The sequence below is a fragment of the Barbus barbus genome (assembly GCF_936440315.1).
Source record: "Barbus barbus genome assembly, chromosome: 4".
In the NCBI taxonomy this organism is placed as follows: Eukaryota; Metazoa; Chordata; class Actinopteri; order Cypriniformes; family Cyprinidae; genus Barbus; species Barbus barbus.
The window spans coordinates 15276138-15300362 of record NC_136732.1 but is presented as its reverse complement, the minus strand read 5'-3'; the positions used below and the strand labels follow the sequence as shown (position 1 = coordinate 15300362).

Genomic DNA, 24225 nt, shown 5'->3' with positions numbered 1-24225 from the left:
ACACCCACTCGTGCCAATCGAGCCGAGCACTGATCCATATTCCCTGCCAGCTCGAGTTCTCCAGCAGTCCTCATCCATGCAGCATCTTCACGCGCAGTGAGAGTGACTTTCCACAGGAGCTCTGAGAGAAAGCTCTTCACGGGGAGAGGAGGTGTGTGTGTGTGTGGCCACAAGGGCCAGAAGAGGACAACAAACAACAAAATACACCATGTCCGCTGGGAAAAATGCACCTGCTACAGAAAAGTGAGTCGTTGATGACTTATTAATGTTTATTTTAAAAGTGTTGCATCAATGCTGTGCCTTCTCATGTTTCTGCTACTCAGCACAACTGAAAACTTTCATGCTTGCGGTTCTGTGCGTCTCTTAATGGCTGAGTCAGTGAGTCTATGTTTAGTTTTGGCAGTTTTTTTCTCCTCATGTCAAGTTTTCACATCTCTTCCTTCCTTGTTTTACAATAGAGTCTGGTTTGGAAAGCTTCACTGTTGGCAAATGTGCTCTTAATGTTGTTAAAGTGAAATCATTTGCAGTGCGTTGGGACATATTCATATTCTTATCCAAAGGCGCTGGCTGTCCATGCCCAGTCTGTGTACGCTGAGCAAACATCAAACACCTTGACTAGTGACACAGTGTGTGAGCCATATTCTGCATTGCATTTGTGTTTGTACTTGAGTCATTGCGGCTCCAGAGAGTTAAAGATTAGAGATACCTTTAAATGACTTGTAAAGTCATGCAATTGTTTTAAACCAGTTGTTTTTGCATCTCTAACAAGATGTATTAAGCAAATGCATGTTGGTTGGTTTGTAAATTTCATAAGCAACAAGTGCCAGAGGGCCGTATGTCTTTGAGAGCCCATGAATGTATATCTGCTCTTTAATCTAAAAGCAGGATCAACCAGTTGACATTAATTAGTCCTGCTAAATATATCTTCAGTGGTCATGTGCTGAAAAACTCTGCATCGGGTAGCATTCATAATTTATAAAGGGCGCTGCTGACAGGTCTGAATGGTGTCTTGGTATTTAGTAGTAAATGTCATTCATTTCACCAAGTGGCTTTGCTTGTGTTTGGGTGGGTTTACTTCACTTGGGGAGTTTTGGGGCAAAGTTGTCCACAGAAGATGGATAAATATGACAAAACCAGCTTTAATAAAATAAAATAAAACATAATTAAATAAATATATAAATAAATAAATATAATTAAAGTTTTCTGTAAATTTACTTTTATTTATTTTGTTTATTTATTTGTAACACGCATATGAGTTTATTTATTTTAAAGCTTTGTCAGTTGTTACTTTTCTCATTTTTTATATCCTTTTGTGCATTTTTAATTAATTATATTATTATTATTATTAGGCCATATTATATATTATATTATTATATTATGGGATTGATTGCATATTCTCTTTGCTTTCATTCAGCTGTTCAACATCATAAATTAATATATTTCTCTGTATTATATCTGTTATTGGAAACTTGCACTCTAGATACTGGGGTGGGGGGGGGGGGGGGTGTCCATAGTGACCACTAATAACAGTCTAATGTAGTCACTTGAATTAGCTTTATATAGAGAAAGAAGTGTATGACTTCTGCTCATTGTTTGTGTGTGTGTGTGATCAGCTCCAGACAGATGTCCCTACAGGCCTGTCTTGATGAATGCATGGAGGCCTTGGATCTGTTTCTCAACAACCACTTCAGTGAGAGTTTGGACAAACTACGGCCACGGTGAGAGAAGTCTTATTGTCTTCACGAGTTTCTGTCTTTCTTTCGTCCAGTTTCTCCTCTCCTCCAGTATTTGTGTGAGTGATCTTAAGAGCAGGCTAGCTAATTAGTAAAGGTGTGGGAACCTACTGTACCAACCCCATAATGCTCTGTTTTTCAGTCAGTCACTGTAAACCACCAAAATGTAGTCTTTTTGCTGCTGTAAAGGTGCTGGCCTCTGAAGCACTTGTAGTAATTGTAGATGTCGTCCCGCATGCTTTATTTCTGTTGTGATAGAGAATTGCATCAGGTGCGCGCCCTTCTCCAGGATGTGAGGTGTTTACCTAAAGATCACACCCTCATGTCTGACAATAGAGCCACTTCATTAATATATAGCTGGAAGAGCGAGGAACTTTACTCTGAGAAGGAAACCACATGCTTAAGTGACTCCAGCACTTATCTTTATATACAGGCCCACCTGGAAGTACATAATTCTTGGTTTCAGGCAATAAATCTTTATTTTATTAGTATTCTAGGACATTTTTGGGCTAGTCTGTTTTAAAAAGGTGCAGGGTTTTTTATTGTTAAAATGTTTTCTCTAATTTCATTTTAATGCACAGAGACAATTATAAGTAGGCCAATTGTAGGTTAATTTCCCTGAAGAACTATCAAAACTTTACTCTGTTTGTTTGAAAATCCTGGCATGGCAACACATGGGATTCAGTTTATGAAAATACTTTCCTACTATATAATATGCAAAACACAGTATGCCAAAATAGTAGTAAGACCAAATGCATAGTATTCAAACAGTAGCCGAAAAGTACCCGGTTTACTTACTATTTCTGCCCGGATTCTAAAGTGCGTGATTGGACACTTTGCCATCCTATGAGGCCACAGGCACAACTGATGGTAGTAGGTCATATCATGTGACAGTAACAACATAGTGGATGTATACGTACGAATTTCATTCTCACTTCCCATGTTCATGCTATATAGAGCATACTTTTTTTAATGTTACGAAGTTCAAATTAAAATGTAGCACCTACACAGACAGCACATGATCTAGGTTGCGTCTCAAGTTTTATAAATTGTTGTAATTCTATGAGAAAAGTGAAGTCACAACTATTTATTTAGATTCACTTTGAGTGATTTTTTTCCAGCTGATAAAAAGCATTTAAAGTGGCAGATGACAAAACTGCATCACATGCTTGTAGTAAACAGAACTTTATTTATTTATTTTAATTAGGGCCGGGACTCGATTAAAAAAAATAATTAATTAGAGGCTTTGTAATTAATTAATCGAAATTAATCGCATTTTAATCGCATATAAATATTTGACCTGAGAACAGTGAGAAGTAAGTTTTTTCATATGGATTTTTTAATTTCCCATCCACAGGGCCAACCAAAGCGGTCTCATCAGCTTCTTTGTCCATGTTCACTGTGGTTTGTTTTTGTCTGAACGCTAGTAGGTGCTCCAGTATAATCGGTCCGCCGAAACTCATCCAGTGAGAAACGTTCCGCGGTGCAAAAATAAGTGCGATTAAAATGCGTTAAAAAAATTTAACGCGTTATTTTTGTGTAATTAATTAATCTAAATTAACGCGTTAAAGTCCCGGCCCTAATTTTAATGCTTCAAATGCACATTTGTAATTTTTGAGTATAAAAAATAAATAAATTCAGGAACATTATTTATTTACAAGGGTTTAAATTAAATAATTATAAAATAAAAATGTATTTAGGGGAAAAACATGATATATATTATAGAAATTGAGATTAATTAAAAAATATTTATTTATTTATTTTAAAGCTTTAATTGACGAATTTGCCCAAACATGTTTTATTTTTAAATATTTTTATGTGCATTTAGTGCTGTCAAACGATTAATCGCATCCAAAATAAACGTTTTTGTTTTCATAATATATGTATGTGTACTATTAATTTATTATGTATATATAAACACATACAGTATATATTTTTAAAATATTTACGTGTATATACATTTACATATTTATATTATATATAAATATATATATAATATATATATATATACATACCATATTTTTCTTAAATATATACATACATGTGTTTGTATTTATATATACATAATAAATATACACAGTACACATACATATATTGTGAAAACAAAAATGTCTATTTTGGATGCGATTAATCATTTGACAGCACTAGCATCGATATTAATAATTTATAATGTATTTATAACTTATAATTAAAATATTTTGTAAAAAATGTTTCTGGGAAAACTTGATATCACTGGAATCACTTTGAGAGCAGTCCCCCCCTCCCCCCAGGTGATGAACAGTAAAAACATTATCAAGTCAATTAACTGCTAATTACACAAGTGAATTCTGATTGGCTGTTAAATAAAAAAAAATTGACAGACGACAAAACTGTAAGCTGTTGGACGCTATGCTGTTATCTTTATAATTATCATTCTTGGTGTGAACGGGCCTTGCATCACCCTAACAGAAACATGTTAACCACCAAGTCAAAGTGAAATAACGCGTGTTCTTGCATGAATGTGACAGGAACATAAGTGTTCAATACTGACAGAGTTGATAATTCCGTTCACATTTTTTCATAGAGGAAGTTTAAGGCATTAACCTTCACTATATTTAACTAGCAGCCTGCTGTGTCAGAGTGTGATCTCACGTTGTGTGTGTAAAAGCATGTGTTGTATTGTATTCCAGGTCTAAGGAGAGCATGTATCACGCTCTGATCTATGCCACAGTATTAGAGATGCAGGCCATGATGACCTTCCAACACGACGACATAGTGCATGCTGGGAACACGATGAAGAGTGCTCAGGAGGTGTGCCAGAGGTAGAAAGACAGCCAAAACACTGTATTCGTTTCAGTCCTGGAGAGGCCTTCTCCTGTGACCTTTAATTTTTAGGCAAATGCGGTAATTTCCATGTCAGCTGACCCAAACCAGCTGCTTTGAAATTTGCTTGCATTTGCATGGAGATGTAACTGTGTGGCTTTAAATGACAGACAGCTGGTCAGGTCTAATGAGGAGTTTTACTGGACTTATATAACATAGATGAAACGGAGTGGAAGAGATCCATACATGTCCTACATATAGCATGTGGTTCCCATAATGCAGCACTAATCCAGATGACTGTATGTGGGTGGATTCACCATAGCAATGGTCACACATCAGCTCACTTTCAGTTTGCTTAAGGAACAGTGAGTCACAAAGGAGATACTTCTGTGTGATCTCCTCCTAAACCCCTCCAAACATCCTCTTGGGAGAGTGACGTTTAGTGTGTGTAGAGTGTGTGTGTGTGTGTGTACCTAAAATTTTAATATAGGCCTAGGGTGCGAAATTGACACAATATCTTCATGGAACATGATCTTTACTTAATATCCTAATGATTTTTGGCATAAAATAAAAATCGATAATCAGAGGTGGAAAGTAACAAATTACATTTACTTGTATTACTGTAATTGAGTAGCTTTTTTGTGTACTTCTACTTTTTTTAAATCTGTAATTTTACTTTTACTTAAGTAAATTTTGTTTGAAGTATTGTACTTCGCTACATTTTAAAACATTAATTACTGAGTAAAAAAAAAAAAAACAATCGCTCCCTGGAAACTACTGCAGTAAATAATGGGCAAGAGAACAAACTGGCGCTAAAATCACAAGAAAGATGTAGACTGACAAGACAGGCGTTATGATGCAGACCCAGCTGAAAACCAAACCCCGTCATATTTGGCTGAAGTTGAACTTGAATGAAATGAAGTGAACCCCTGGCCATATTTATGCTCTATAATGCAGTGTAAGCTGTGTTTGCCTTGAGAGACCAAACTAGCAACTTATAAAATCTCGACATCACCTCTTCGCAAGCATGTAAGTTAAACACTTGCATCGTTGCATTGGTGGTTAAAATGAAGCTTTGACAGTTTAGCAAAAGGTTTTGCACAAATTGGCCAAAAAGACAGTGGTGCAGGGTGTGCGATATATATCGTCTGCGATAATGTCGTAATTGTTGTTTTAACAATGTGCGATTTGACATTATCAGTATTTTGCCAAAATTCAAACAAAACTCTCCTACAGAGTGCAGTGAAGTCTAGTAGATTAGACTAGTGCACGCGCGCATTTAGAGCACGTTCTTTCACTGCGTGATTCAGTCTGTTAAAATGCATTCAGAATGATCACAAAATTGAAGATATAGAGGCAGAAAATGTGTATATATATCATTCCATATACGGGTACATCTCAAAAAATTTGAATATCGTTAAAAACTTCATTTTTTGTAACTTATTTCAAGAAGTGAAACTTTCATATTTTAGATTCATTACATAAATACATAAGTGCATAATTACATAAGTAAGACATTTCAAAAGTTTTTTTGTTTTAATTTTGATGACTAGAGCTTACAGCTCATGAAAGTCAAAAATCAGTATCTCAAAATATTAGAATATTTCCTAAGATCAATCAAAAAAAAAAGGATTTGCAAAACAGAAAAGTTCAAGTTGTTTAAAGTATGTTCATTTATGCACTCAATACTTGGTCGGGGTTCCTTTAGCACAAACTCCAGCATCAGTAAGGTGTGTCATGGAAGCGATCAGCCTGAGGCACTGCTGAGCCTTCAGCTCGTCTGTATTGTTGGATCGACTGTTTCTCATCTTTCTCTTGAAAATATACCCTAGATTCCATATGTCAGCAAACAACTTGGAAGTGGTTTTGGCAGTGTGGGCAGGTGCTAAAGTCCTGCTGGAAAAGGAAATCAGCATCTCCATAAAGCTTGTCAGCAGATGGAAGCATAAAGTGCTCTAAAATCTCCTGGTAGACGGCTGCATTGACTTTGGACTTGATAAAACACAATGTACCAACACCAGCAGACGTCACGGCACCCCAAATCATCACTGACTGTGGAAACTTCAAACTGGACTTCAAGCAACATGGATTCTGTGCCTCTCCAGTCTTCCTCCAGACTCCAGACCTTGATTTCCAAATGAAATGCAAAATTTTTATTTATCTGAAAAGAGGACTTTGGACCACTGAGCAACAGTCCAGTTCTTTTTCTCTTTAGCCCAGGTAAGATGCCTCTGACATTGTTTCTGTTTCAGAAGTGGCTTGGTAGCCCTTTTCCTGAAGACGTCTGAGCGTGGTGACTCTTGATGCACTGACTCCAGCTTCAGTCCACTCCTTGTGAAGCTCTCCCAAGTGTTTGAATCAGCTTTGCTTGACAGTATTCTCAAGCTTGCGGTCATCCCTGTTGCTTGTGCACCTTTTCCGACCCATATTCCTCCTTCCAGTCAACTTTGCATTTAATATGCTTTGATACAGCACTCTGTAAACAGCCACCCCTTTCAGTAATGACCCTCTGTGACTTACCCTCTTTGTGGAGGGCGTGAATGTTCGTCTTCTGAATCATTGCCATGCCAAGTCAGCAGTGTTCTCCATTATTGTGGTTTCAAAGAACAAGAGATACCCAGAATTTATACTGTAGGGATGGTCGTTTAATGAAACTCAAATATAAATATTCTAATATATTGAGATACTGGATTTTGACTTTCATGAGCTGTAAGCTCTAATCATCAAAATTAAAACAAAAAAAACTTTTGAAATGTCTTACTTTACATGTTATGAATCTAAAATATATATGAATGTTTCACTTTTTGAAATAAGTTACAAAAAAGTTTTTCACGATATTCTAATTTTTTGAGATGTACCTGTAGTAACTCAATATCACACGAAGAGTGACTTTTTTTTCTCCAAAAATCAGCATGATTACATATAGATTTTTTACAACAGTTCAAAAAACAAGAAGTTAATTAAGAGACTTGCGTTTTAGACACCATATTGCCTGTTTTTGCTCTATTTCGACAACAAAAATAATTCCAAACACAGCCACCATAGCACAGTTTTGTGTCTCTGAGCAATGATGGTGTTTCGTTCCTGAATGAATCAACTGTTTAAATGATTTGGTTCAATCGCAATGACTCACTTATTAACCGTGACTTGCTGACACCTACTGGCGGTTTTAATTTCACATTTAAATTATTTTTTTTATTTTTATAATTTCAAACGAGTATTCAACATTTTGTGTCTTATCAAAACATTATTTCTGCATTTGTAACTGTAGGCTAAATGCATTCATATCCTGCATTAAACAGTGTGTAATTACATCTACATGCCACTTCAGATGAAGCTTCTGTGTTTCCTCTGCATTCCAAAAGATGAATTTTGTTGATACTGATTTAATTTGCCTGGTAACAGCCCAAATGCCTTATTATTCTAAATAACTGATTCATTTAATTAAAAACAACTAGTTTGAGATTTATAGGCCTATCCCAGGGGTGTCAAACTCTGTTCCTGGAGGGCCGCAGCCCTGCCGAGTTTAGTTCCAACTGTGCTCCAACCATGTAGTTTTCAAATAAGCCTAAATGATTAGATTAGCTGGATCAGATGTGTTTAATTAGGGTTGTATCTAAACTCTGCAGGGCTCCAGCCCTCCAGGAACTGAGTTTGACACCATTTTTGCGTCCCTCCCACTGTTAAAATGTAACAAAGTAATTTTTACTCTGAGTACATTTTAAATGAGCTACTTTTTTCTTTTACTTTATTCCTCTTGCAGTGTTCTGTAGGCTGCTGATTTTTGCTCATGTTATTCAGCTGAAACAATGCTTAAATGCTTATCAAAACAAGGCTTTATCAAAATGTATGTCAAGAGATACACTACTGTTCAAAGGTTTGGGGTCAGTAAGATTTTTTTTAAAGGAGTAAAAACAGTAATATTGTGAAATATTGTTACAATTTAAAATAACCTTTTTCTATTTTACATTTGATACATTTTAATATTGTAAAATGTAATTTATTCATATGTCATATGATCCTTCAGAAACTATTCTAATATGCTGAAATCTGAAAGATTTAGTTCTCATTGAAAACCTTTGTGCTGCATAATCATTTTGTGGATACGGTGATACATTTCGTCTTGATAAATAGAAGTCTTATAGAATAGAAATCTTATAACATTATAAATGTCCTTACTGCCGGTTTTGATCAATTTAATTGACCCTTGCTGAATAAAAGTATTCTTTTTTTTGTTTTGTTTTTATAACAAGTGGATGGTAGTCTATGTATTTACATTTTTATTTTTGAATTAATAATTTTTTCCCATCCATCTTCCGTAAGAAAATTCTTGTGCCTGATTTTAGTCTGATCAAATATGTTAGACATTGTTATTGTGTGTTTGTCCACTCATCACTTGAGTTCTTGCTGTTCTCTCTCAGGTTCCGTAGGAAGTCTGGTGGTCTTGGGAGCCGAGGAGCAAATCATGATCTTTCAGAAGGTGCGGTTTTTCTAGAAATGTCCATCTCACACTGCTGTTATAGGAGGAATAAAACTCAAACAAATCTATTATGTGACGCAGTATTTATTTTGACGAATGATGAATTTGGTCAATTCTAGGCTAAAGCTAGCCAAAATCAGTTAACAATTTGTATAAGATGTTTCTTTTAATGTCTGTTTGTATGATCAAATGTTTTACAACCAAGCTTTATATTGTATTTGATGTTTTATAGAGCAGCTCCATGCTGAAGTTTGTTACGCTGAGTGTTTACTACACAGAGCCGCTCTCACTTTCTTACAGGTTTGACACATTTCAAGACAAATTTTACTAATAATCGGAAAATCTCGGATGTTTTGTTTAAACTATGTGTGCATTTTGGCATCTTCGAGGTCTTAACCTTAACATGTAGAATTTAACATCTTTTTTAACCTCAGATAAAAGGAATAGTTCACCCCAAAATTAAAATTTTCTGAATATTTACTCACGATCAGGCCATTCAAAATATAGATGAGTTTGTTTCTTCATCAGAACAGATTTGGAGATTTTGCTCATCAATGGATCCTCTGCAGTGAATGGGTGCCGTCAGAATGAGAGTCCAAACATCTGATGAAAACATCCCAATAATCCAGAAGTGATCCACACCACTCCAGTCCATCAATTAATAGTTTGTGATATGAAAAGGTATGTGTTTGTAAAAAAAAAAAAAAAAAAATCCTTCATTAAGGTGTTTTTAACTTTAAATAATTGCTTTGGCTAAAATATGAGTCATCTATCCATAATATTGCTTTCTCCGGTGAAAAAGTCATCTGGTCTGAATCAGGAGAGAAATATGCACAGATCAAGCACCATTTACAATCAAACAGTCCAGAACAGATCTTAACCAATATGATGGTGGATTTTGATATGAGAGGAAAACGGGTATTTACTTTTTTCACTGGAGGACACATTATTTTGGATTATCAACTCATATTTTGGCCAAAAGCAACAGTTTAAACTTAAAATGCCTTAATGATGGGTTTGTTACAAACACACAGCTTTTCACTTTACAAGATGTTAATTGATGGACTGGAGTGGTGTGGATTACTTGTGGATTATTTTGATGTTTTTATCAGCTGTTTGGACTCTTATTCAGACGGCACCCATTCACTGCTACTATGAATTGTAAAATTGCAGCAAATTTTCATTTTGGTTTGAACTATTCCTGAGGCCTAAGGCCACTTTTAACTTAATCCTACTCCAGAGCTCAGATATGCACCTGATTTCTCATTCGCTGTTTGTTGACAGGATGAGAATATGGTTAGTTTTATTAAAGGAGGAATCAAAGTACGGAACAGTTACCTCATATACAAGTAAGTCTGTAGCAAGTAAGTGAAGGAAATCTGTGGTGTTTACTGTTCGCTAATGAGAATAATTGGTGTCATCAAGACACCTGCACCATTTAACCCAGAAGAAATAACCTATATTTGATTCCCATTTGTGTGCCAAAATCATGCCCTTGAATTGAACTATTCAGTGAATTTGTCTGTTGTGAATGACGCCATCATTCTCATGCAGGGAGCTGCATGCCTTCGTCCAATCAGATACAGCTTTCAAAGGACCAAACCACAAGCACTTAGAGGGCGGAGTCTCGTTTGGGATTGGGGCTTTCAATTTGGTATGTGCATCTGGAATATTGCATCTATATTCCTGATGATTAAACTGATTGTCAGATTGTCAACTGTGTTGCTGTTCTTCACTGTCACACAGACTCTTTCACTGTTTCCTGCCCGGTTACTCAAGTTGCTAGAGTTTGCTGGCTTTTCTGGAGATAAGGTGTTTTTTTACTTCAGATTACACTTATGTTCTCATTTTTGGAAAGACATGCCAGTGTGCTTGTTCGTGTGTTTATTTTTTTGTTAATAGTCTTTGGTGTGTGTGTGTGTTTGGGTGTGTAGGAATTTGGCATCTCTCAGCTGTACGCAGGTGCCACCTCTCATACCCTGCGCTCCATGCTGTGCGCCCTCCTCCTGCTCTGTTTCTACACCTTCCTCTCCTTTATTTTAGGTAACTTGTATTTGATACCCACAAAAAGCAGACAGCTTGCATCATAATTGCAAGATGTGTTTCTTTAGTTAATTGTGGAAACTTAAGGGATAGTTCATCCAAAAATTCTGCCATCTTTTTAATGTTTTAGTACATATTTGAATTGATAGATAGATAGATAACATTTGTTAGAACATAACAAATGTTTAAGCAGAGAAATGTGACACTTTTATCCACTAAATGAGCTCATTTCAAATTTGATGCCTGCTACAGGTCTCAAAAAAGTTGGCACGGGGCCAACAAAGGGCTGAAAAAGCATTTGAAAAGATTCAGCTGGGAGAACATCTAGCAGCTAATTAAGTTAATTGACATCAGGTCTTGCTATAAAAGTATAATTGAATAATATGTTTAATTTGAGTTATTTTAATACTTTAACAAACTAAATGGAAATGAATTGATGTGTGTGTGTGTGTGTGTGTGTGTATATATATATATATATATATATATATATATATATATATATATATATATATATATATATATATATAATATATAAAATGTGTATATGTACAACCACACACACATACATGCATAAATATATATATATATATATATACATACACATTTATAAATATATATATTAGTTTTTTTTTTTTGTTTGGCTTAGTGTTATGTTAGAATCATTATTATACTCTTATACCTTTTGTTCTTTAATATTTTGAATTGTTTTTAGCTTTATTTTTTTTGTTTTTCATTTTAATTGTTAAGTTTTGAAATTTTGTGGTATGCATTTGTCATTTTTATTTAATTTCTTTATTTTTAAAATGTGTATAGGTAGTATTTATAAAGTTTTAGCTTTTAGTTTTGGATCTGTTTTTAGTTGTTTTAATACTACAATTGATTGCTTTTGTTGTCCTCATTTGTAAGTCGCTTTGCATCTACTAAATGACTAAATAATAATAATAATAATAAAAGGTAAGTCTTAGAGAGGCAGAGTCTCTCAGAAGTAAAGATGGACAGAGGCTCTCCAATCTGTGAAAGAGTGCGTAAAAAGATTGTGGAATACTTTAAAAACAACATTCCTCAACCTCAAATTGCAAAGGCTTTGCAAATCTCATCATCTACAGTGCATAACATCATCAAAAGATTCAGAGAAACTGTAGAAATCTCTGTTTGTAAGGGACAAGGCCGAAGACCTTTGTTGGATGCCTGTGGTCTTCGGGCCCTCAGACAACACTGCATCGCTCATCGGCATGATTCTGTCATTGACATTACTAAATGGGCCCAGGAATACTTCCAGAAAACAATGTCGGTAAACATAATCCGCCGTGCCATCTGCAGATGCCAACTAAAGCTCTATCATGCAAAAAGGAAGCCATATGTGAACATGGTCCAGAAGTGCTGTCGTGTCCTGTGGGCCAAGGCTCATTAAAAATTGACTGTTTCAAAGTGGAAAAGCGTTCTATGGTCAGACGAGTCCAAATTTATTTATTTATTTATTTATGTATTTATTTAGTCATTTAGCAGACGCTTTTATCCAAAGCGACTTACAAATGAGGACATAAGAAGCAATCAAAACCAACAAAAGAGCAACAACGTGCAAGTGCTATTACAAGTCTTGGTTAGCCTAACGCAGTACAGATAATTATTATTATTATTATTGTTATTTTTTAATAAAAAGACATAGATAAAATACAATTAGAATAGATAGTGCTAGAGTTAGAGGGTCAAGTAAAGATGGAACAGATGAGTTTTTAGCCGTTTCTTGAAGATGGGTAAGGATTCGGATCGAGTTGGGCAGGTCATTCCACCAGATGGGAACAGTTAATGAATAAGTCCTTGAAAGTGTTTTTCTGTGTCTTTGACATTCTTGTTGGAAATCAGGGACACCGTGTCCTCCAGGCTAAAAAGGAGGGAGACCTTCCAGCGTGTTATCAGCGTTCAGTTCAAAAGCCAGCATCTCTGATGGTATGGGGGTGCATAAGTGCATATGGTATGGGCAGCTTGCATGTTTTGGAAGGCACTATAAATGCTGAAAGGTATATAAAGGTTTTGGAGCAACATATACTCCCCTCCAGATGACATCTATTTCAGCAGGACAATGAAAATCCACATACTGCAGCTATTACAACAGCATGGCTTCGTAGTAGAAGAGTCCGGGTGCTGAATTGACCTGCCTGCAGTCCAGATCTTTCACCTATAGAGAACATTTGGCGCATCATTAAACGAAAAATACGTCAAAGATGACCACAAACTCTTCAGCAGCTGGAAACCTATATCAGGCAAGAATGGGACCAAATTCCAACACCAAAACTCCAGAAACTCATAACCTCGATGCCCAGACGTCTTCAAAACTGTTTTGAAAAGAAGAGGAGATGCTACGCTATGGCCCCCGTCCCAACTATTTTGAGACCTGTAGCAGGCATCAAACTTGAAACAAGCTAATTTTTTGCATAAAATAATATCTAAAAAAAAAGATAGATAGATAGATAGATAGATAGAAAATGCATCAGTTTGTACAAAAATATTAAGCATAACTGTTTTCAACATTGATAATAATCAGAAATGTTTCTTGAGCAGCAAATCAGCATACTAGTATGATTTCTGAAGGATCATGTGACACTGAAGACTGGAGTAATGATGCTGATCAAATGAAGCTTTGCATCATTTGAATTGCATTACAATTGAATTTTACATTGCATTTGAATATATATTCAAATAGAAAACGATTAGATTGAAAAAGTTCACAATGCTGTTTTCCTGTATTTTTGATCAAATAAATGCAACCTTGGTGAGCAAAAGAGGCTTCTTACAGAAACATTTAAAAAACCTCACTGACCCCAAACTTTTGAACATTAGTGTATCCTATTGAAATAATGATAGACTTCTCAGATATTTTTATGTTATTAATGAAGTGATGTTTTGTGTAGGTACTGGAGAGGGTGAGGTGGAAGAGGCAGAGCGATTATTGAAGCCATTTCGACTGCGATACCCACGTGTATGTTTTTGCTTCTGTCTTTTTACTTCTTTTATAAATGAATTTATTTAGAATTTCAGGGCCATGTTCACATTTTAAAAAGATGTTTTGTTTTAAATTCTAGTACTTTTATTCTTTTTTTATGTTAAAGACTCCATACAGTCAAAATCTGAGCTGACTCACATACTCGTTGACAAATGTACATTTGACAGATTTAAACATTTGAAAATCTTTGTATATGTAGAACATATTTTTATTCAGATGAAAACAGATATTTAGAAACCTGAATAGAAAAGAAAACTGCTAATCAAGCCGTAACATGGGGTCTTTATTGGGTGTTTTTGGGGGGTCATGTTCTAATTCTGTCTCTCTCCAGGGAGCGATTTTTCTCTTCTTTGAAGGTCGAGCTGAAGAAATAAAGGGCAACATTGATGAGGTTAATCTGGCCTTTTTATTCTTTTTATTCCAATGATTTTAAAGACTTCAGACTGGTTAGAAGACAATTAAACTACTATTAAACTGTGAAAAATGGTCATGCAAAATTAAATTACAATGTTGTGTAAGAAATTGAGGCTAACATTATACACAGGCTTGTAGATTGTTCACTGATGTTTTGTCATTACTGTACCCCTGCATGTCCAGGCGGTGGTGCTGTTTGAGGACGGCTGTAAGGCCCAGCAGGCCTGGAAACAGTTTCATCACATGTGCTACTGGGAGCTGATGTGGTGCTACACCTTTAAGAGGCACTGGAAGATGGCGTACTTCTACGCAGACCTGCTCAGCCAGGAGAGCCGCTGGTCTAAGGTGACCCAACTGCTCAAAAACAACAGTTTATACACACATTTGTTCTTGTGTTTCATGATTTACGCCTAATGACAATCTGAAACATAATGTTTCAGTTCAGATCTGGAAGTTCATTTGCATTATGTTTTGGTGAAATTATTAAAAGAACAGCATCCTTAATAATCCTAAAGGCAGTATAGTTTACTGTATGTCTGTGAGAAACACCCATGTCATGGTTGTCTAATTGTGATCTGTATAGATACATTTCTGCGTCACACGTTTGAAACGGCCTCCACCCAGAATGTAAATGAAGTGTGGGTTTTTTTTATTGGTACTGGGAAAAAGTCTCCTTTTTGTATAATACAAACTAGGAAGCAATACACTTAATTTTCCATGTTTTGACTATTTTAAAGGTGTTTAAACACTTTAAAATTGAAGTATGTCATATTATTGTCAGATTAAAATTATATAATTTGTTTGTTCATTTATAAAGTTACACATTTTGGACATTTGTACCTCAAGTCTCAATGAAATGGACTGGACTTATGACTTTAGCAAAGATTTGAATCAGGACGGCAATAAAATAGTTAATATTTTTATTTGGAGGAGCATTTTCTTTCTACTAAATCCTCACAAAATCATGAAAAAATAAAGGAAGGTTTCCATATCTGCCATTTTACATGTGTGAATGTGATATTTACCCACCAAAATTACTGTATTCACAAGGTCCGAAAACTAGGAATTCAAAATATTCTTAAAAAGCAGGATATCTGCTAAAACTAAAGGCAAAATGACATATTTCTTCATGATTGATGAAATGTTCTCAGCAGTTTGTTAGCCAACAGTAGCGTTAGCCAATATTTCTTGTCTTATTGCAGACAGACTTCCTCCTCAGAAACATGAAGTGAAACCGTACAGGTGTAAAACTGGGATTGAGCTGTATTTATTAATTTTTTTAATTGAAGATACGCTATGGAGCAGCGATTTAAACAATGACTGGCGTGTGTAAGCTGTGTAAATTGGCTTTGTGGGTCATTGCCAGGTTTTTGTTTGAACTGGTTGGTTCTGTTGCTGGTTGTGATTACATACAGTGTGTTTCCAGTGTGCAGAAGGATTATGACGATTTTCTCTCTCTCAGGCCATGTACGTGTACATGAAGGCGGCTTATCTCAGCATGCTTCCAGACACAGAATCCCGGCCGTTCGGGGATAATGAGGTGGATCTCTTCAGGTAAATATCATATTATATATACTTGCATATCATTGCTCTTTTGTTGATTTTAATTGCTTCCATTGTCCTCATTTGTAAGTCGCTTTGGATAAAAGCGTTTTCTAAATGACTAAATGTAAATACACTTACATGTAATTGCACTGCCAACACAGGAGCAGAAGTAATAAACTTCCTTTTGTATGTCTCTCTTTCTTTGGGTTTACTGGGTGTATGTTAATATGATCAAAACTGAGACATTAGCTAATTTTTTTTATTCCTATTCACTTCCTATCTCTCTCTTTCGGTCTCTCAGACAGGTACCAACATACAAACAGAAGATAGCGGGTAAATCTCCACCCACAGAGAAGTTTGCCATTCGTAAAGCGAGACGGTACAAAGCCAGCAATCCAATCAGACTTCCTGTGCCTGTGCTAGTAAGAATAACGTAACACATTCAACACACTTTTTTCTAAATGTATTTTTTTTTCTTTTACTTTCTGTTGTAATGCAATGGTTATATTTTTTAAAGTCCGCAACATTTGCGCTTCATATTTCAGGAGATGATGTACATGTGGAATGGTTTCTCCATGATCAGCAAACAGCCTGAGCTGACAGAGGGCATGATGGAGACGCTGTTAGAAGCAGAGCGCATCCTAAAGGCCACTCCAGGTAATGCCACACAATGTTCACTCTGTATTAAATAAATGTGACCCTGGAGCACAAAACCAGTCTTAAGTAGCATGGGTATATTTGTAGCAATAGTCAAAATTATTGATTTTTCTTTAAAAGATCATGTTCCATGAACCTATTTTGTAAATTTCCCACCGTAAATATATCAAAACTTAATTTTTGATTCGTATTATGCATTGCTAAGAACTTCATCCATTTGGACAACTTTAAAGGCGATTTTCTCAATATTTAGATTTTGTTTTGCACCCTCAGATTCCAGATTTTCAAATAGTTGTATCTCACCCAAATATTGTCCTATCCTTACAACCCTTACATCAATGGAAAGCTTATCTATTCTGTTTTCAGGTGTATAAATGTCAATTTCAAATTGACACTTATTACTGGTTTTGTGGTCCATGGTCACATATAGGAAACTACACCGATTGCATTTTAGGGAAATCTGTTATTTATAGCAGTATTACTCTATGCTGGATACAGAGAATATGTCTAGATATAAAAGAAGACTTTTAAAATAGGTCTTTACACCAATTGATTGTTATCAGTGAACAATGAAGTAATACATAATTGAAAAAGCAATATTAAAGTTTTAAATCATCAATTGCTCAGTTTTAAATAATATATTATATACCATAATTTCTGTATTATTAATTACAAAATATTGCATGGTCAATAGTATGTTTTTTTTCAAATGGTTGATTTTAATCATGCATTTATCCTAATGTTTAAATATTTCATAATAGATGCATTTTTTTATCATTTTCTCAGTTCATTTTAAATGGGCCCCCATTTTATGTAAAAAAAAACCATAAAAACTGAAATAAAATAAAATATAAAAAAAAGTCTTAAACTTACCAAGGAGACATTTTTATTTAGTTTAAGTTGACATACTAAAATATACATAAAAATAAATAAAATAAAAATGAAAAAAACTATTTTATTTCTCTCTCTCTCACACACACATACATGAACAAACACAAAGTCCCTTATATTTCCCTTTATGAGTATGGTATAGCAGGCCTTACATAAAACTGCTGTTGTTCAGTTATATATTGTTTATGTGACCTTCCTGTACAGTAGTGTACTGTATTGTTTTACATGTACTCTCTCTGTTTGTGTAGCGAATGAGTACTCTGTGGACGACACGTGTGTGATCCTGCTGCTGAAAGGCCTGTGTCTGAAGAACCAAGGCCAGACACAGGCGGCAGAGGACTCTTTCAGACAGGTTTACAGCAGGCCAGTGCTTCTGCGTTACTGGATTTGCCTTCACAAATGCTTGTTCGGTCTCAGGATGGTGTTTGAGATGTTTTGTGTCATTAACAGTGAAAAGAAGCTGAAGTTTGATCATTACCTGGTCCCTAACGCTCTGCTGGAGATGAGTCTCCTGTACATCGACACAGGGAGGAAAGAGCAAGCCATCCATCTACTGCAGAAAGCCAAGTGAGTTCAGTCTAGGACAAAATACTTGTTAGCTGTTGTCATTTCTTGGCTTCAGTCTGATATGTCACTTTATGTTTAAGTGGCAAATTGCATTGTTATCATGAAATGTTCTCCTCATCTCTCCTGTCAGGAAAAACTACAAGGAGTACTCAATGGAGTCTCGTACGCAGTTCAGGGTCCATGCGGCCCTCACCAAAATTAAAGCTGACACCAGTGACCAAGATGAAATAACAACCTTGTGAGGAAAGATGGTCCTGAGTCAATGGCGTATCTTCTCAGAGAACCAGCACAGAGTTACATGGTCACTTTACAGAGAGAATGAAAGACCAAAGACACGGTGTGGTTTTTATGCAGTGGTTCTGCCCAGTGTTAACCCATCTCATTTTTTTGGGCGCTACTATGGGAGACACTAAAAACTTCATCTGTAGTGCCAAATTGATGTTTATTTTAGTCAGATAATAAGTAGATGAATGGATATTTGAAATGTAAACCAGGGTTTCAGTTCCTTTGTGTTGTAATGTATTAAAATGTACATTTTAGGGAGCATTAGAAATCAAATTCATATTTTTTTTCTCAAGTCTTGTCCAGGTTTAATTAGGGAAAATGACTAGAAAACTGACAGTGTTTACAAACATTTAGACAAACCATTTTACACTAAGTTGTAATGATGATTAAACATGTTGATTATTGTAAGGCTGAGTGTGGGATTGAACACTTTGATTATTGTATTCCTTCAAGAACGTTTATAATAATCATAAATATTCAGTTGTCAAATGTCATGGTTATTTTTTATGTAATACATTTTATTAGTAGATAATATTTAATCAATTATTGATATTAAAATATCTTTGAAATGTATAATTTTATTGTAAATTAAGTCGTACAATCAATGTAATTATTAGCAATAAATGCTCTGGGTTACTGTATGAATAAATCCGTTTTCCATGACAAATCACAACCATCTGCTTTTTCATGCATAAGCTTAATTGTTCTTAAAAATTTTGCTTTTTTTTTACTTAATGTAGAACGTTCAAAATTCAATGAGGAATAATGTTATCAAATTAAAGCTGCAGTCCGTAACTTTTTTGGGGTTAAAAATTATCTTTTTCGCGGGAAATTCGAGCATGGCACTGCGTCATTACGTCACGTCTGTAAACAAAGGAGTTGTCCCGGCTTGTAGGCTATCGCACGTGAGGATCCTGCAGGTGGCGGATCCTTTAGCCTTTTCTCACAGCAGCATTAAATGTATCATTTTGATGGCAGATTGTAATCTAGAAAGGATTGTGTTTATGAAACGCATGTGAATAAAATTAAATTATATTCCAGTTTTAAATGTGCTTCTGATTACAGATAACCTGGGATTACACAAGATTTGTATTTTAAAGAAAACCAGTTCGAAGGGAGCATAATTGGCTTTTTGGGTTAAAAGAATTTCTTAATATGAAATTTGAATGGTATGACAATTAGATTAAACCGTACAGAAATTGAAATCTACATGCTAATAATACACTATACTGATGTTGTTAACATTAATCATTTGAGAATATGGTCTAACTATAATAATACTTTGCACGGTTTGATGTGATATAAACTAACCGATCTTTAGATTTAAATCACCATTGGTAGCGTGATTTATGGTAATGATTTTTTCCTCAGTTGGTCAGAACAAACGTGGCAGACTTGTTACTTGTTCAGATGACAATATACGGTGAAAATTCTTATTTGGGTCATATATTCCAAGATGCAGGTTAGAATCTGTGATTCTGAAGTACAGTGAAAATCCACACGGGTGCGGTGACTGACTGCCACACATACTCCTCAGAACATCAGATTCATCCGCGCTGCAGCCGTGCCGACTCACAACCACACACAAGGAAGATAATTCCACAAGTAACTGCAATTTCAGGTTTTCAAACAGAGATGGTGACAAAGAGGCAAAACTTACAAGACTGCAGCTTTAAGCTATTTGAATATCAGTTTTTCACTTTCTAAACTCTGTTTATTCTGAAGTATTATCGGATACAGGCATGTTGTTTCAGTGAGTGATTTTATTTAAATCAAACAAACTGTGAGAAGATCATAACATGTACAAAGAAACCAATTTTACAATATGGTACAGTAGAACTGTATAAAAGTCCTTGTTCTCTGAGGGTTACTGGCGGGGTTCAGCTGCCGCTGTTCCCGCTGACTCCTGCTCTTCCTGCGTTTCAGAAGTTTTATCTTCTTCTTCTCCTCTTTCTCTATTTCAGTGACCATCTCTTTGAACTTGGCGCTGCGGGGGTCCAGCGCATAACCGAATCGCTCTCTCGCCTCCGCCAGCAGTTTGTCCCGCTTGATTTTCTCCTCTCGTTGCATCTGTTTTGCCTCCCTTTTCTGCTTTTTCCAGTCGGCGATCATCTTGGGCATTTTGGCCATGTTTTTAGCAATTATCTGCTCTCTGTGTGGGGAAAAATGTGAAAAGTTTATTAAAGCGGTATAAAAACCAATGGCTGTGATCGGGTAATAAATAATGTTAAATAAGAAAATTCACATTTTTGTGATATCTGCTTAATTTTTGTGAAATCTGCTAATTGTTTTAAATCTAGTTTATTGAAAAATATATATCTAAATATAAACAAGTATTTTGAGAGCATAGGGAGATTGTCACTTGCAGTGCATTTTGCTGGCTGCATTTCTGATAGGTGGAGCTTTCTTTGCAGAATCATGAGTAATGTAGGTTTTCTCCAGTTCTGCTGTTAAACACGATTATATAAAAAAGAAAAAGTGAACTGATGGCTTCAATAGAGTGGTGGAACTATGATGTCATTTTGTAGGCGAAAACCCAGAAGCGAGTTAGCATTTTAGCACTTCCGGTTCATCGTCCCAGAGTCAATGGGATTTTGGTTAAATCGTTTAAATAAGGTCCATGGTTCACACAGGCTCAAAGATACTTTCACGTTTTATTCTACGACATAAAACACACCAGTTACACCCCACTTGTGATTTTTTTTTAATTATGTTTCTTAAAAAAGACGGTTGCAAACAAGTTGCTAAATGGGACTACATGTTGTTCCAAACCTATGAGAGTTTGTTGATAACCAAATACTATGTACGTTAATGGCTACCAACAACTGTTTGGTTACCAATATTTTTTTTAAATATCTTCTTTTGGGTTCACCAAAATAAAGATACTCATACAGGTTTGGAATAACTTGAAGATGAGTAAGTAATGACAAAAAAATAAATAAAAATAAATCATTTTAGGTGAACTTTCAATTTAAGAACAAGGGAAGCTTCATACCAAATTACTGTTTCCATCTAAAAAACTAAGGGAAAAAAACTAAACACAAATGCAAAATTCACCTGCCAAAATAATACAGTAAACACTGATATTATAATAAGACAAAGATTATTATAAAAATAAAAAAATTCATAAAAATAAAATCATGAGACCACACAAACCAATAAGATTAGACTTAAAACTTTAACTTCGTGATATGTCCACAGTTGCCAAGTCTGCGTATTATACGCAAATTTGGGCTACTTTTTTTTTTTTTGTAAAGTTGCATGAAAAAATCCCTGGTCGCGGGTTGCGGTTTTTTGGTCTTATTTAAAAAAATATGGTTGCTTGTTAGGGAAATCTGACAAGCAACTTCGTCTCTTTATTTATGTTCGCCGTATTCTTCAATGCATTGATTGACACTCTGTCTGCTCGCAGTTAATAGCCAACCAGTGCAATAATATAAGTGCCGTAGCGTAATTTGCCAAATGTTCCGCCCCTCATTGGAGAAAAATCACATTCAAAAAGAAGGCGCGTGATGCTGTAATCCAAGCGATGATAGAAGTAGACCTAGAGGAGTCTTTTAGACTAATTTTTTACAATGTTTTTGTAATGTATTAATTATCATGGACTGTAATAAAAAAAAACAAGTAGTCATATCCTAATACTAAGAGTAAATACATTTGGTTCGAATAGCCTGGTATGGCAAGATGTCTTAAAATGTATTTCTTTTCTTTTTTTTAACATTTAAACTTAGACCACATGCATTAGTAGATCACCTTTTGACTTCAGAATACACATAAATGACAGCTTAATGATTTTTTTAAATCTTTTTAATAATATTATATAATATTTCGTTTTTTAATATAATATATTATAATATAATATTTTTCTATAATATTCATTTGGCATTTTGTTTTTTATGTCATTTATTTGATCATTATATAGATTATTTTATTTGAAATGGTAGAAAAACCTGTTTTTCACCTCGAAATAAAGCACGTTCCCTCTGTAGATGGCTGTGGGGACGAGCAGTTTTGTGGTGCTTGGAATTCTTTATAATTAATTAAAAACAAAAATTGCCACAGTGATGGCTCAAGGAGGTGTAATTGTTCAAATAACACATTGTTTCATTTTAAAATATATAAAAAATTGCAACCAAGTGTAATATTTCTGTAAAGGCTTGGGACAGAAATGACCCTATATATTTTAGGCTATATATATATATATGTTACAGCTCCCCTTTGAAGCTCTTGTGTTTTTCTCCTTTTCTATCTCTCCAATCCTATTCTGCTCACAGGACATGAGTTTTGTTCCCACTTATGTTGAATTTGCTGATTTTTGTAAAATAGCTTGAGTTTTTGCTTTTCAGATAAAAGAGTGTTTTCAGTTTAATATGCTGCAGGCTCATTTATTGGTAGTAAACAATTGATAATAAATAATACTTTTGATAAATAATAAAATATATATATATAGGGCTTGTTTTTGAAGCAGTGGTTGCTTATTTGTCTCGCGAGAGTTGGCAACTATGTATTGTCTTAAAAGGCCCAGTTTTGAATGTTTTTTTGCTCAGTTCACTAAATAACGACTTCAGTTTCGCTGTAAGTTACATCACGCGAATCTATCAGAAATAGGTTCAGAAAACTTGCAATATAGCCGACAAGTCACGTGGATTAATCTCCCAGGAAAAGCTAGTTTGTAAACCGCCATAAAGTGTTAAAAGACGATTATTTAAAGGTGTCTTGTAGTTTGACAGGAGAAGTCCCAACCACTTTCGTTATAAAACTAAAGCTGGGACACTGTAAGACACCCAAATCAACGTTTGCAACCACGCGAGGGTAAGTAAATAAAGAGAGATTTAATTTGGGGGTTAACAGCTATTATTAATGAATATATACAGTCAGTTGCTGAATACTGCTGATAGCAAACAGACACTAGTCAGGTTGATTGACCTCTCCATCCGCCTCTGCTCCCTCTCCCTCTCTCTGGCCGCGATGTTCTCCAGCACCACCTCTATCGGAGGATGCCACTCTCTCTACTCGGCCACTAGCTCCTCTAGCCGGGGGTAAGAGGGCCAGAGTTTGGCCGGGTCCACTCCAGACGCGCCTCCATAGCGGCCAAACAGCCTGCGCTCATACTTCTCGGTCTTCTGCCACTCGGGGGTCTTCTCGCTCTCATTACTCGGTATGTAAGGGCTCTTTATATTCAGCCAGAGGGGTCTGGGGTTATAGTGCGCGATCTGCTGGACTACAGCAGGTAGAAAGGAGTTTAAAACGCCAGAGAATAAGGCTGTCCTCCTGCTTAGTAAGGAGGCCGCCATGTTTGATGACAAACCGGTGACCTCGAGCGTCAAATTTTTTGCACGTGGTGCTGACGTCACGACGCCCTCTGCTGGTGAATTTGATTCGATTTTTGTTTTATTATCATTTGAGGACATCTAATATTATATAATGTCTAATAATATTTAATATTTTTTTATGTATATTGGGATTATTATTATTATGAATAAATACTCGTTTGTTTCATTTTACACTACACTAGCATTATTGCAATATTAATAGTTTTGATTGGTTTAATTTTTATAATTTAAGTAATAATAAAGCTATATAATTATTATTATTATTATTTAAAATATAATAATAATTATTATTATTATTAGCCTATTTGTACTTATGACTTTTTGGGTCTTTAGCAGATCACATGCCTTATGTTTTCCTGTTCTATGCTGTAAAGGATGATTTGTGCCGAGAATCATGTACTGTTTAGATTGTGTGTTGTCTACGTTGGTCTCGCTCCTCCCTGATCATTTTCGTGTGGAGTTTAATCATCACCC

At 35.3% G+C, this 24225-nt stretch overlaps 2 protein-coding genes across 2 annotated transcripts; one reads left to right on the top strand and one right to left on the bottom strand.

The window, feature by feature from the left end:
* Window positions 1-19463, top strand: LOC306860305 (tetratricopeptide repeat protein 39A-like). The gene is made up of 18 exons (XM_079401931.1): window positions 1-243; window positions 1614-1718; window positions 4403-4534; window positions 8957-9015; window positions 9248-9315; window positions 10300-10364; window positions 10570-10669; window positions 10762-10827; window positions 10950-11058; window positions 13968-14035; window positions 14391-14450; window positions 14657-14818; window positions 15936-16027; window positions 16320-16440; window positions 16564-16675; window positions 17815-17929; window positions 18017-18133; window positions 18264-19463. The coding sequence occupies exons 1-18, from the start codon at window positions 209-211 to the stop codon at window positions 18373-18375; spliced, it is 1698 nt and encodes a 565-aa protein (XP_079258057.1). The 5' UTR covers window positions 1-208; the 3' UTR covers window positions 18376-19463.
* A 773-nt stretch (window positions 19464-20236) lies between these two features.
* Window positions 20237-23736, bottom strand: LOC306861271 (large ribosomal subunit protein mL64-like; the record flags this gene model as incomplete). Its single annotated transcript, XM_079403455.1, is given in 3 exon segments — window positions 20237-20570; window positions 23345-23427; window positions 23431-23736. Coding segments are annotated over 3 exon segments (699 nt in total). The 5' UTR covers window positions 23713-23736.
* Between the last annotated feature and the right edge of the window lie 489 nt (window positions 23737-24225).